This window comes from Juglans regia, chromosome 16, assembly GCF_001411555.2.
Source record: "Juglans regia cultivar Chandler chromosome 16, Walnut 2.0, whole genome shotgun sequence".
Taxonomy (NCBI): Eukaryota; Viridiplantae; Streptophyta; class Magnoliopsida; order Fagales; family Juglandaceae; genus Juglans; species Juglans regia.
Genome location: NC_049916.1, coordinates 16,871,899 through 16,886,411, shown reverse-complemented (window position 1 = coordinate 16,886,411; position 14,513 = coordinate 16,871,899). Strand labels below are relative to the sequence as shown.

The following is a 14,513-nucleotide window of genomic DNA, read 5'->3' as shown; positions in this document are numbered from 1 at the left end:
TGAATATTCTTTATACATGCATCCAGTGCGCGTGCATTGCTTCCCTACAATTAATGCGACCACTACAACATCTTTTTCTTCAAGGATACATTGTAGGTAAAAGAACAATCGAACTGATCATATACAAATTGTTTTTTCGGTTGTATTATCCTCAACATTATTATTTATAATTACATATTAGTCACCTTTAATACCCATATTTGCCACCTGCATGTATTGCTATGAGGCCATCATTTTTCCAACTATTTTTTGTCCAACCTTTACAATTGTTTTAATGATCAATATGAGATCATGGTCATTAATCATCAGAAATAGACAATTCAAGCTACATAGTGAATATCCTTTAATTTAACCCTGCTGCATAAATCTTTGTCATCATACACATGGCCAAATGCATGATATAAATTCTATCAAATCCAAAAATAAGAGTCAGCTGAAACCTATATACACAAATTTTATATATTACTTTTGTCTTTTGTCATCATTAAACATGTTCCACAAGATAAAAGTTCAACTTTGCAAGAAACCAATATAAAATAACATAGGAAAACATAAAGCATTTCCCTGTATATGGCAACTTGCAGATCGTGGCCAATTGTGATCTGCTTTACTTGTCAATAGTTGTGGTCTTGGCTCAAAAACACTTGACAATGATAATGCTTCTTATCTATCTGCAGGCAGCATTGTGTCTTTACCACTAGTCCCTTCCAATCCCCTTCCTACCAGCTACAGACCCGTTGCATAAAAATATCAAGAAACACTGTTGTCCATTAATATAATTGTGACAATAAATTGTACAACTAGCAGACTTCACAAACTCAAGTATAATTTTTGTCTTCTCATCAAAAACAAACTACCCTTAATGATAGTTTCTGGACTAATTTAGTGATTCCTATGAAGGTATCAAAACAGATAATGTCCCAAAATCAAATAAAATACAATCTCGACATTTTCAGTGTACATATCCAACTGCCAATCCTATCATGTGTCACATAATTCACATACAAATTTATCTACGTATATTTCAGGACATAAATCAGATAATATCAAATGGCATATGTAATTACATACACGGACCAAGCATGACAGGAGTAATATGCACCTGTCAATATGCATGGACTTGCCAAATCTTCTTCAAAACTTCCAACCAAGCCACACTCTAAGTTGCTCAACAAAAGTTTTTTCAAAACCATCATCCCCATCAACTAGCTGCTCAACCTTCAAAAAAAGTTCAAAAAATAAAAACAAGGGCTAATTTCAACTAGCCAAGATGCCTAAGCATCAATGGGAGTCACTTGATGAGACTCCCTCCGGCACTCCAAATCAGCCATGTGAGTGTTCATCAACCTCTCATAATCTTTAAATTGGTTCTTGAATTCTAGTAAATCAGCTCTCACTGCCTCTAACTGACTCTTGTACAAATTTACATCATTCTTGTTCTTCTCATTCTCTTCAACAATACGTTGATAATCCCTATTGTTGCGCATGTAAGGAGATGGTTCAGGTACTACACTGTGGCCTAGTCCAGTTGCATAACCTGATCGAAATCCTAAAACCTCCTTGAAAGCTGCATTACTAGCTTCATCTCTGTTCCCTGCATCAATCTCGGTCTCATCCAACCGCTCAAGCATCAGATTCTACATCCATAGATAATGCACACCATTATGTAATCTTTAAGAAGAAATAGGTTTTGTTTTCTTAACATCAAAAGCTACAACCACTTACGTAATTCTTTTCTGCTGTGTCAGTGATAAATCTACCTTTCTTTCTTGACCAATGCGCTTCTTTATAAAAAGCTATCAAGTTTGGGACTTGTTCATTCTTTATCATCAAAGACTTTGTTAGGTACTCCAATCACATATGCAAGAAATATATGAGCTAGAAATAATAATGAATTTACTAACTACATCTTACCATTTCCTCCATAATCCTAACGAAAGGTTTTCTCCCACCAGTATGGTTGACTTGTTGTTTTCGCCTATTTTTTTTATTTCCCTTTGACATTTTCTGTGATTATATTTTCAAACATTACAAACTCTTTCTATAAAATGAACCTTACTGCACTAGTAATAAAAAATAAGAAAGCATATGTATCACCTACGGGTAGAAGTTGCAAAGCATAGTAACATTTACCTTGAAGCCTTCACTTGACTACATTTCACATAAGTGTTCCCATACGGACTTCTCCATCCAGGTTGTCCCACCAAAAAGTGCTGCTTCGTGCGTTGCATACCCCAGGTATTGCTTTCGTAAGAGGTAGTGGAATGCATTGTATTTTCGAGCAAGTGCATTTGTCACACACTCACGATGGGAACTTTGTGTCCAATCCAATATAAAGTCAGCCTATAAAAAAATATGAATCAGTGAAGATTGCATTTCTTTTATTTTTATTTTTTTGTTTACGGTAGTAAAAAGGTGGCAATCCAACTAAGTTATAAAATGTCTTACTCGAACACGCTCAACGAGCTCATATTTCTCCTCTTTCTCTACTGCTTTCCAGCTTGCATGACGCATGTTTGCATGAAGTCTCACAATCATTGTCACTCGTCCAGAAAATATATTGTAATTCTCACACGATAGACCTCTTTGTCCATCCTTAATGTTCAAAGGTATCTTCCCAAATTTACGAACGCGTTCAAATAAAGTGTCTTTTGCTGGTCCCCGACCACATTTTCGAGTAGGCAATTCTGTAGAATCTGCACCCAATATCATTAAGTCTGTTAGACCTATAATCATACCAAGTGAATAAGTGGAATAAACATTACGATGGGTTATAAGTATCAATCTTTCAACTTATGTTCATTAGTAACAGTCCCCTGTGCCTCATTAGCTTCTTCCCTAGCGTCCTCTACACCCACATCAGGTTGTTGAGTTGAACCATCTAATGATGGGTCCTGTTCCGTATCTCCTACATCACGCAATAGTGGAGGCCCATGACGTAACCTTGAGACTCTAGCACCAAATACATCCCCACAACGTCCACCTCGTACTCTTCCTCTAACCCATCTCACCATTATCAGTACGTGCAATAGGAGTCCTACTAAACAATAAGTAGATAAGCGAATTATCTATTTTATTCCCCTGTTTTCATGAGCAAGTGTAGTGTACCACCCAACAACTGAGTATTATCAACAAAGATGCATGAATAAAATTCCCTTGTGGCTTGTGCCTAAAATATATATGAATCTTGGATCATATACTGTAGGTGAAATGTGCAAATGCTCGAAAATACTCAGTTGAAAACCCACTTGGACATTAGAAAAAGTTCCAGCATCGTATCATTATTACATGTCTTGTATGAAACTATCAACATTGACACATTCCACTAATTACAAACAGACACAACTATTCAACCTTCATTGAAAATCCAGAGTAATCAAGTTACTGGAAGAAATTCTTCCAGTAACTGCTGTTGCACACAAGTTAAGTGAAGATCAACTTTTAAGAGATTCGTAGTTGCATGGGTGAGTAGGTAAAAAAATTATAAACACTACCATCAAAAGAAAAAAAGGGAATACAAGTAGCTAGATCAAATAGATAAAAAATAAAAATAAAAAAGATTAAGAAAAAAGTCCAACATTCGGAAAAAAAAAAAAAAAAAAGAACTTCACGGAATGTTTCCATACATGATGTTGGAAACATGCATTACCTTTTTTAATATAAATTAAATAAACCAGAATTTACATTGACAAACAATTTTTTTTTTTACCTACCAGAATGCAGCAAACAAGTTAGTTGGAAAACATTGAAAAAAAAAATCTAGATGCGTGATTTGGAAGAGGTTCCATCAATAGGATAGTGAAATACACCCATCACTCCATTCAAGTTGACTAAACTATTATTTTAGGCCCCCGCAAAGCCACCAAAACTAGCATTCTCCATTCTAGTTTGGATGAAGAATTTATATTATTAATACATTACCATCTGGTTGGTAAGAAATATGTAGAAAAAATATACTTGAGAGAGAGGGAGGGAGAGCAAAGTAAGATTAAAGCAAACCCCAAGCTCTTCGTGGGAAAGTTGGTGTAGTGTGATTCCTTCCTTTGCAAGAAGCCCAAGTTGGAAATTGATAGTCAAATCTATTGGAATTTCTGAGGATGTTTGGCTTGCAAGTGATGTAGGCCTTCTCGTTCCCAGAGTACTCCCTCCACTCTATCTTTTTATTTCTCAGTTTGCACTGTACTCTCTACCTCTTTTGTGTGATAAGAACTAATTGGGGTGGTCAGCTTAACCACCGTATGGGCTCTTTGGTAGACAGTCAGTTGCAATTTGGGTAACAAATTTAAGATAAAAAATATTGCATAGTTAACATGTGCACAGTCCTATATCCCGCCCTTCTTTTTGTGTCTTTCCCGCCCATAAAGGTCAGCCTGTTTTTCTAGATCTATCACCTATGGCCACTGCCTTAAATTAATATATACGTGCATCTCTGTTTTCCCTTTTATTTTTTTACAAGTAGTTGTCAACACTTATCAATGTTGTTACAAACTATATATATGCAATGGACGATAGAAGTATAAATTCAATAATTATGTCAACCTTTGCAAATGAGTTAATTTGCATATTCGGATAATTTTATTGTATAAAGTGCTAATTTGAATATCCATCTACCCCCCAATCTATAGGCGTGGTAACATAGAAATATGAGAACATTTTTTTTTATTTCTTTTTAAGCAGAAATATGAGACAAATTCATAGGCATTTTTTGCACGAATTTCTAATGGAGACTGATGAAGTACTCAAACACCAATCCACGCCCCACATTCAACAAACCCATCACTCCATATTAGTTAATTAATATGGAAGACGACAGCAACAAACTCAAAAATTTCATTTGACATCATATATATATATACATGATATTAGTGGGGCCTTTCAATTGAATTATTGCATCTTAAGCCTTTAAATATCTTTAAACCCAGCAAATTCATTGCTGAACTAGCCATAACCAGAAACTATCAACTCGCTTTTTATTAGGGTGATTGGCTTGTCTTCACATACCTAATGTTAATGCATTACATCGCATGGTTTTATATATTGATATTGGATGTTCAACAATTTTGATCAATACCAGCCGCTTTCATTATTGGGATAGGTAGTAACCTGCTGTTGACAGAGGATTTTATGATTTTTGAAGTCGTATTGACCTGTCAAACCATCTTACTATAAGAATCACATCAACTTTGACTAGGAAGCTAAATAAAAAGTTAATAGAAATAGGAGATTATGCATTAGTATTTGGCTACCACCACTTGATGGCTACCATTACTTAATAAGACAGTTTTGCTGGATCTCGTCTATAATTCAGGCTTCTCATTCACACCCTTGAACATACATATTAATGAAACTCCAGCACATGAATTTCATAATTATTTGGCTGCCACAACAGTCTTCATCTGCATATAAGACCAAAATGCTTGAATCATTATGTAGATTCACGCATGATCTATTGCATCAACTATTAATTATATGTATTATAACATATATTCCAGGTATATGTTATAATAGTTGTATAGAAAGGCCTATATATGAAGAGGAAAATGGTCTATGCTGTAATAGTTGTATATATGTCAGTGAATCAGTGGAAAAATACCAAAACCATACCTTTTTATAAGCTTCCCTAGTTGATGTCTATTTGTTTTCTACATGACTCATTGAATCCAACTTATGTGGTTGATTTGACCATCCTATTCATTCTGCCAATCACCCATGGGCACCAGCGTCAAAGTAAGATTAAAGCAACGCATGCATACATATATGATGCATGACATGTTTAATCGAGATAACAACAAGCACGCACCTTCTCTCATGATTGGCATGTGAGATTGACTCGAGCAACTCTATCAATTTTTTACTTACCACATAACATAAAAGATATGTATGTAAGAGTGTGATTATACTAGCAATCTCGTGTTCTATGGTCTTTACATTAAAAACACTGTTCATATGTTTTGGAAAATAGAAACAATAATATCTTGCACTTGCCCATACCATCATTTGAATCTGAGGTTGAATCATCGGGTAGAGCATGGTCTTCTTCACTGCCACTACTATTGGTATCTGCATTGTCAATTCCCAACTCATCATCACAACCATCATCCTCAAGAAAGGCCTCTTGGTCAATTCGTTCAATTGTTTGATGTTCTAATATGGTCGAAGGGTCAATCAGCAAAGGTTCTTCATCTACTCTATGCAATGGATTCATCAAGTCTGGGTCATTGCACCCTGCATTCGACATGTTTCTGATATTAGTTTCATCTTCCTAATAAGCATCACTATCAGCAGATTCCACATCATCATCACCCTCAACCGACTGAACTAAAGGAATGTTGTATACATTCCTATTAGTTATCTTATGAACCACATACCAACTACCTGCCACACTAATATCTTTTAAGTAAAAGACCTGCTGAGCTTGGCATGCAAGAGCAAAAGGCTCATCTTTGTACCAAGTCCGAGATGTATTCAAACTCGTCAAGTGGTCGCCAACACGTATCCCTCTTTTCCTATCACCAACGTCCCACCAATCACATTGAAACAAATATACCTTACGCCAACCCATATAGCGAAATTCTAAAATATCATTCAACACCATATAGAAGTCAATTGGCTTTGATTGATGTTCTCCACGGACTACCACACTGCTATTTTGCGTTCGACGATGTATCTCACGATCTTTTGTATGAAACCTAATTCCATTCATTATACACCTAGCGTACGATGCAACCCACTTGTCAGGACCACATGCGAGTGCATGTATTTCATCCTCAACACCGGCTGGATTCCTTGTACGCAACTCTCGAATCTAATATGTAAGTCAAGAACAACTACAATTAGGAAGGTTATGAGATGTTTATGCACTATTATTGGTAGTTAATTATTACGCACACAAAGCAGTAAACAACTATATATATAGTTATGCTCAATAGAAACAAATACGTACATATTTCCTAAACCACCCAAGAAATTGAGCCTGGTGTCTACGCTCAATGTTAGTTGAATGTTTCCTTTTGATCTTGTTATAATGATCACTACAAAAATAAAGTGTTATTTTCTGCACTAACTTATAGGTTGGACAAGTAGTTCAGTAACTATAAAGATGAATTACTTACTCTAGGTAATGTGCGATCTCGTCACAATTATTAAGCACATACCAGTGGGCCTTTGAAAAGAGTGTTTCTTGCATCATGTGAGTGTAAGATGACCCTAGCGGACGCACCTTTTGTGGGAAGACCGAGAGAAATCCATCATTAGATGGTTCTGTAATGTCTGAGTTTCTTTCAACACGATGATATATGGTCTCAATGTCATTTAGATACGTAGAGCAAAACGTCAAGCACTCAACATGAACATAGGCTTCAGCAATTGAGCCCTCAGGGCGGGCTTTGTTCCGAACGTAATGCTTGAACTTCCCCAGGTACCTCTCAAATGGGTACATCCACCTGTATTGCACTGGTCCTGCAAGCATTGCCTCATCTGGTAAATGAATTGCAAGGTACACCATTATATCAAAAAATGCTGGTGGGAATATCATCTCAAGTTTATAGAGGATGATAGATATATCTGCCTAAAGCCGATGCAATGATTCCAGAGTCAATTGTCGTGCACACAGCTCTTTGAAAAAAGTACTTAACTCGATCAAAGCTAGGCGAATGTCGGGCCGTAGGTAACCACCAATCACGACTGGAAGCAACCTTTGCAAGAAGATCTGACAATCATGACTTTTCATTCCTGAAATTTTGCCTTCATTAATGTTCACACACCGTGCAATATTTGAGGCAAAGCCGTCCGGAAATGTAACTTGTGACAACTACTGACAAAAAGTTATTCTCTCATTACGATTTAGGGTGTAACATCCAAGACTCATCGAGCAACGATCACCATCATGCCTTAAATGTAATTCTTTCCTTAGTTCGAGTTTGGCCAAATCCCTACGTGCACTTGCGGTGTCCTTACTCTTTCCATCAATACTCAACAATGTCCCTAATACACTATCACAGATGTTTTTCTCAATATGCATTACGTCGAGGTTATGTCTCAATTCCAAGTCTAGCCAGTACGGAAGATAAAAAAAAGATGCTCTTTTTTGTCTAATTTAATTCTTGTGGTGCCTGTTTCCTCTTCTGCGAACCCTTGCCAAATTGCACGTTAGAGACCATGCGCAGTTGTTCAAGTATATCTTGGGATGTAAGTTTTGCTGGTTGAACCCGATATTCTTCTTTACCATCAAAAACACGCTTTTTCTTTCTCCAAGGGTGATACGGGGCCAACCATCAACGGTGGCCCATATAACAATGTTTACGCCCATATTCCAACCACATAGAATTAGTTTCTGAATTACATGTAGGACATGCCATCTTTCCCTTCGTGCTCCATCCAGAAAGATTGGCATATGCAGGGAAGTCATTGATAGTCCAGAGTAGTGCTATGTGTAATTGAAAAACCTGTGAACTGAATGCATCATATGTCTCAATACCATTTTCCCATAATTCTTTCAACTCATCAACTAAAGGACGAAAAAAGACATCAATATCATTTCCGGGTGATTTAGGACCAGGGATTAGACATGTCATCATAAAGTATGGGTCTTTCATGCAAGACCAAGGGGGCAAGTTGTAAGGCAGAAGTATTACTGGCCATATGCTGAAGGGTTTGCTCATGTTATTGAACGGGTTAAACCCATCACTTGCAAGACCAAGTCGCACATTACGAGCATCTTTGGCGAACCAATCATGTTTGTTATCAAAGGATTTCCAAATCTTAGAATCTGTCGGATGCCTCATACAACTTGGATCATCAATACGTTCTTCTTTATGCCATCGCATGGCTTGTGCTGTCTTCTTTGACATATAAAGACGTTGCAACCTTGTCTTCAAAGGAAAATAACGCATCACTTTCTGAGGTACTCGTTGATTGGCTATCCTCAAGACCCACCTAGATGCATTGCATTTAGGACACTCATCTTTGTCGATATTTTCCTTCCAAAACAGCACACAATCATTTGGGCATACATGTATCTTGGTATAACTAAATCCCAATCCACGCTCTAAGCGACACGCATTGTTATAGTCTTCAGGCAAGAGAGCATTCGGGAATGCAGATTTCAATAGCTTTATCACCATGTTAAAGGATTTCATGTTCCAACCCCCAACTGTCTTGATGTGGAGCAACTTCACCATAAATGATAGCTTCGAGAAGTTTGTACAAGATGGATAGAGTGGACGTCGTGCATCCTCAAAACATTGTTCAAAGGTCTGGTGTCTTGGAGCACTAAAGTCGTGTTGTGCACCACCATCTTCACTACCACGAGCATCAAAACCAGTTCCACTATCCATAAAGGATCCTACTCGGATATCATCTAACATCTCGTCTACGTCATCAATGTAGTCACCTAGCTCGGGTCCTTCGTCCTCATCGTGTGACTGCCTAGAATTGAAAGGGTCATCTTCTCTATGGAATATCCATCGACAATAATTAGTATCAATCCCCCTCAAGAACAGATGATCTTTCACAACATTAATTGGATGGAAAAAATTATTACGGCATCTTCGACAAGGACACCTAATGGAATCACTCGCGGGGGCATGTAATTGAGCCATTGAGATGAATTGATTAACCCCCTCAGCATATTCATTGGACCTCAATCTATCTTCAATATGCATCCATTCTTTATCCATAGAAACCTTGGTAAAACAAATACAAGGTAGGACTATATAAGAAAATAACATAGAGATATCGGAATGAGCATGAACCAATGGATAGGAGATATCTCAACTACTATACCAATGGAGGAAGTGAATTATTTTGACAAAGTAGTTGAAATGAATTGCTATAGTCTTGGTCAGGCCCCACATAATTCAATATCATGCAATTGGACATGTTTGGTCAAATGATTTTAAAGTCCATAGATACTTTAATGTATGACATAGTTATTGCAACGTAGTGAAAACGATTAAAAGTTGAGGTGAAAATATCTATTAAAGATGCAATTGCAAACCACATCCATAGATCACTATGGTACTACATGAGCAAAAAATGAAATGCAAAAAACATATGGAACATTTTCTCGTGAAAATGTTGACATGCATGTAAATCCTATAAGCATATAGGTGGAGGTGCCATGACTAGGAGAAAGAAGGAGGTACCTTTATCCCATTATGAATCACAAATGACACGAACAAACTACAAATAAAGAATAAGAAAGCATTACACATGATGTGCTTTAAATTGGTTGATAGGATATGGACAGCATTGGCTGGTGGAAACCAGAGTAATGGCTATTTTCTGGATTCTCCAAGTTTTTCATTGGCTGGAAAATTGGAATCACTTAAGAAAGATCTGAGGAGATGGAGTAAAGAGAAGTTTGGGAACATATATTCCAGCAAGAGATGACATTTGTTGGGACATTGTAAGGGTTGCCATCCTGAGATGTATTTGATGAGTTCATCTTCGTATACGAAGTTTTTGAAGAGTTTTAATGAGACTTTCTTTGACATATTTAAAAAAGTCAGGGGCTATGGAGATGAGAGATTTTAGGCCTATTGGTTCTATAATATGGAGTTTATAAAACTATTTATAAGATTAGCACCAACAATTTGAGCTTCCTCATGGAGAGGATTATTTTACATTCAACAGATTGTTTAGCTAAAATGAACTAAGCACTTGATTATGTAGTAGATTATAGTATTTGGGTTACATTGATAATATCATAATTTGCTCTTAAACAGACTTATAAAACACCTGGTTAAAAACAAGAATAATGTGACATTCATACTGACCTTTAGAATTAAGTTTAATGTTCCACCTTTGCCCTTATAGTGGTGAGCAATTGGGGCTATTAGTTGTAGGTCATCTTTGGAAAGTAAGAAGTCAACTAATTTGGGTATTTAACAAACACACTCGATGTAGAGCAAGAGGATGTGATTCTGTGGTCCAAGGAGAGAATCGGTTAAGAGCAATACAAAAGGAAGGAGCATAACGGAAAAAGCAGAGAAAAAATAAGGGACACTTTTCAGATTCATCCTAGAAGGAAAAGGAGAGGGCAGACAAGGGTCTTTAGATCATTAAAAGTTTCATCAGCAAAGTTTAAGCTATTTTGTTGTTCATCATCTTAGTCATCAATGCCTTACATGTAGGACATTCAGCATGAGAGAGTTCATGCTGTAACTAAGCATGTTTGTTGTAGCAGGATATTGGAATGTGGTTTGTTTAGATTGAACTTTTTTTTTTTTTTTTTTTGTGTAACTTCATCATCCTATAAAGTTACAAAGTAGTCTACATTAGAAACAACAAGCATTTGAACATTAGAGTCCAACTTGTTGTTGATAATGGGGCACAATACAAGCTAGGGTCTATAATATGAATCAATTGTATTTAGTGAATATTCAAATTGTTTGTTTTGAAACATTATAAGTGTGTACGTTTGGTTTTAATTGGAGATTGGAATTTACTTTTTGGATTTCCATTATTACATGTATCTTGACAGAGTTAGTATTTGAAGGTTCTAAGGAATTGAGATTTACTTAGAACACTGGACATGAAGAGTGATAGCTTCCCTAGTTGTTTGGTAGTTTGCTTCTTAGACAAAAAGAAAAAAAAAAAAAAAAATCACTTCTTGAGAGTCTCACATTTTTCTGTTTCTACTCCAGTTAAAGATTCTAATAAACCATATTTCATGTTTTCAAGAGTTCTTGAATTCTAAAGTTGTGTTGATGAAATTGATACTTCATCACTTCAAGTTGGATTCAAACGTAGGTTGCAACATCACAAGTGAACCTTAAGAACATTTGAAAAGATAGCTCAACCACCAACATTGATGAAGAATAAAAATGTCAAACTAGAAAGAAAAAAAAAACATAAAAGCAATTAAAAAAACACTAAGTTATAAAGCAGAAAGTCATGGTTGTGATGTCTAACATATATTTGTTAAACTACGTCTCATATAAAATGATAATTGTTGAGAAATCCTTTATAAATTGGAACGTTAACTAACATTTTTGGGCACCCAACTAGCTTGATAGTTGTGTGCATGCTTTTTCTATACCCAGATATATAAACTTAGATTTCTGGCATGATTTTGTAATTATGAAAATAGAATAAAATAGATATAATTAGTTCATTAGTACAAATTATATGTCAGTTAATTTGAATGGCAATGGAGCAAATGGGATCCACACTAACAAAGTTGCAAAGGTTTTTTCCAAGTTCCCTATTTACCATATTCCACTAACATATAACAATGTTGCAGCCATCAACAAATTGAGCAACATCAATAACAAACCCATTTGTATATTTCATCTTAGTCAACATAGTCGAATCTATCATTCAAAACTTACCAATTGGTTGATGGAACATACAAATATATTAAAAGATCTAGAAGCTATAACTTTATGTATGACAACATGGTGGAGGGAAGTATAAACATCATACAGATTTTTCTTAATGGAAGCAACAAGTGAATATTAACGTTGTTCGGAACTTAGCAGTATGATGTTTAAGAATAATTAAATATTTGATCTAAGTGTAAGGTAAAGGTTGTCATCAAGCGTTGATAATCCCTAAGTGACAAAAGAAGTTCTTTATCCCTTCATTATCTGCCGTGTCCCAAACTTTTGCAGTGTAGAGTTTTCTCAATTATATAAAATGTCACTAGCAATTTTCATGTGATATAAATCTACCAAGAAATACCTCTTTTCCCCTCTTCATACATCTCAACAAAATGGAGACAAACATATAAATATAGCAAAACAGGTGTGGCAATGGAAAAAATAGAAGGGCTTCTTACGTACCTGACCGTAGCTTCCAACTACTCCCCTTGCTAGCTCACATGAAAGGCAGCTGAAAGTGTTGATTTTTGTAAGTCAGTCAAGGGATGGGGAAGATTGAGCAATGACAGCTAGGGATAGAATCTCCCGATACCACCGCGTGCGAATCGACCAGGAAAAAGAAAATATGCAAACCATCAACAATCATCACCGTCGAAGACAATTCCGTATTAAATTGGTTTGAAAGAAGATTTAGGCAGCAAAGGGATTCTTGATCTGTGATAAGTACGGGGATTTAGCCATGGACAATGTGGGTTTTGCCCAAAATGGAAGTCTGCAATTAATCAGAAACCAATCAGAAGAGAGGGGAAAAAGTCCCGCGGGTATTAACGACCGTGCTATTTATATAACCAGCTATAATGACAATTTTTTATCGTCACAAAAAGATTTAGTCATCAATATAATGGGAACCACGGTAGCGGCGACTATATGTCGTTATAACACTCCAGTAAACATGTCAAATATGACTTATAATGTCAAAATTAATTGCGGCGAAATATTATTGCAGAAAAGAATGCTTTTTATTGACAACATAATTGCCTGTTTCTGGAGGTGTGACTTTGGTGAATAAATCTGTGTATTTGAGGCAAGTTATGATCCGCTGGAAAAAAAAATGGTGGCAAAAGCCCAATTTTGTTGTAGTGTATATACTTAATGTGTGGACTAAAATATTCCAATTTTATATAAGACTTGTATAATTAATTAGCTTATGTACTAGAATATAAGATGAGCTTATAAAAGATCACCCGTTAGTTTTCATTGAGAAAAAAATTCTACGAATTTTATTTAAAAATAATAATGGATTACTATTATTCTATCAAAGACTATAATAATTAGAAATTTAAAGGAGATGCTTAGTCATGTTTTTTATAATTTTATTTTGATATGTGTAAGGAAAATTATAAAGTTTTCTGTGTTTGAAATGAAAGTTGAATTTCTTTAAAGATGATTTTACCGATATATAACTTTTATGAGTACCGCTATTAATGTAAAGCCTCTACACCACACACACTACAAGAAATATGAGCTTTTTTCGTGAATATTTTTTCTAAGATATACATTCGTGAAAAATAATTAGTTGATAACACGAAAACTTGTCGTGGGAAAAAAGCTAGCATTTTACCATGAGATCATGTCGACAAGTAAAATTTTGTGAGGAAAAATGTTTTTGCAGCAAAAAAAAAAGGGTTTTATTTGGCGACATTTTCTCGCCACAAATAATCTTACTAGAAATATTAATTTCTCATTGGTTAGTAGTTTTTGCAACGATGTTATTAGCTTTTAATTTGCAGCGACTTTTTCTCGTCGCATATAAACTTACCTGAATTATTTTTTCTATTTTGGATAATTTTTTTGCGGCGGCATATTCAACTTTTGCAGCAATAATAAACCATCACAAAATTTAATAAAAATAAAACTGACATTTTTCCCGTTATTCTTTTCTTCCTCACCCCGCAATACTCTCGTCTCTCTCTCTCTTCCGGCGACTGTGAGTGTCTCCCTCCTGCCACGACCTCACCTCTCTCTTCCTACGACTGCGAGCCTCTCCCCCTTGCGCAACCTCACCCAATCAACCACCCTTCCCCAACCACCTCCCAAGGTCACAGTCCAATAAATGTCCTCTCAAAATTCTGGAGACACGGTAAGCCTCTCTCTCTTCTCCCTTCATCTTCTCTCTCTTTTAGACAC

The 14,513-nt window shown here is 36.0% G+C and overlaps 1 protein-coding gene across 3 annotated transcripts; it reads right to left on the bottom strand.

Annotated features, from left to right (window-relative positions):
• Window positions 1-734: 734 nt before the first annotated feature.
• LOC108992899 lies at window positions 735-13,140 on the bottom strand. 3 transcript variants are annotated; one of them, XR_001996403.2, is made up of 6 exons: window positions 12,789-13,114; window positions 7,220-9,683; window positions 2,449-2,696; window positions 2,134-2,343; window positions 1,726-2,007; window positions 735-1,637 (listed from the first exon to the last, which is right to left on the bottom strand). XR_001996403.2 is itself a non-coding variant. In XM_035686824.1 (6 exons), the coding sequence occupies exons 4-6, from the start codon at window positions 2,002-2,004 to the stop codon at window positions 1,275-1,277; spliced, it is 549 nt and encodes a 182-aa protein (XP_035542717.1). In that variant the 5' UTR covers window positions 2,005-2,007; window positions 2,134-2,343; window positions 2,449-2,696; window positions 12,789-13,140; the 3' UTR covers window positions 743-1,274. The 3 variants fall into 3 exon arrangements, 2 of the variants coding, with proteins under 2 accessions (XP_035542717.1, XP_018823162.1); XM_035686824.1 differs by lacking the exon at window positions 7,220-9,683 and having other exon boundaries at window positions 743-1,637; window positions 1,726-1,821; window positions 1,915-2,007; window positions 12,789-13,140; XM_018967617.2 differs by lacking the exons at window positions 7,220-9,683; window positions 12,789-13,114 and adding an exon at window positions 5,336-5,353 and having other exon boundaries at window positions 743-1,637; window positions 1,726-1,821; window positions 1,915-2,007.
• Window positions 13,141-14,513: the final 1,373 nt, after the last annotated feature.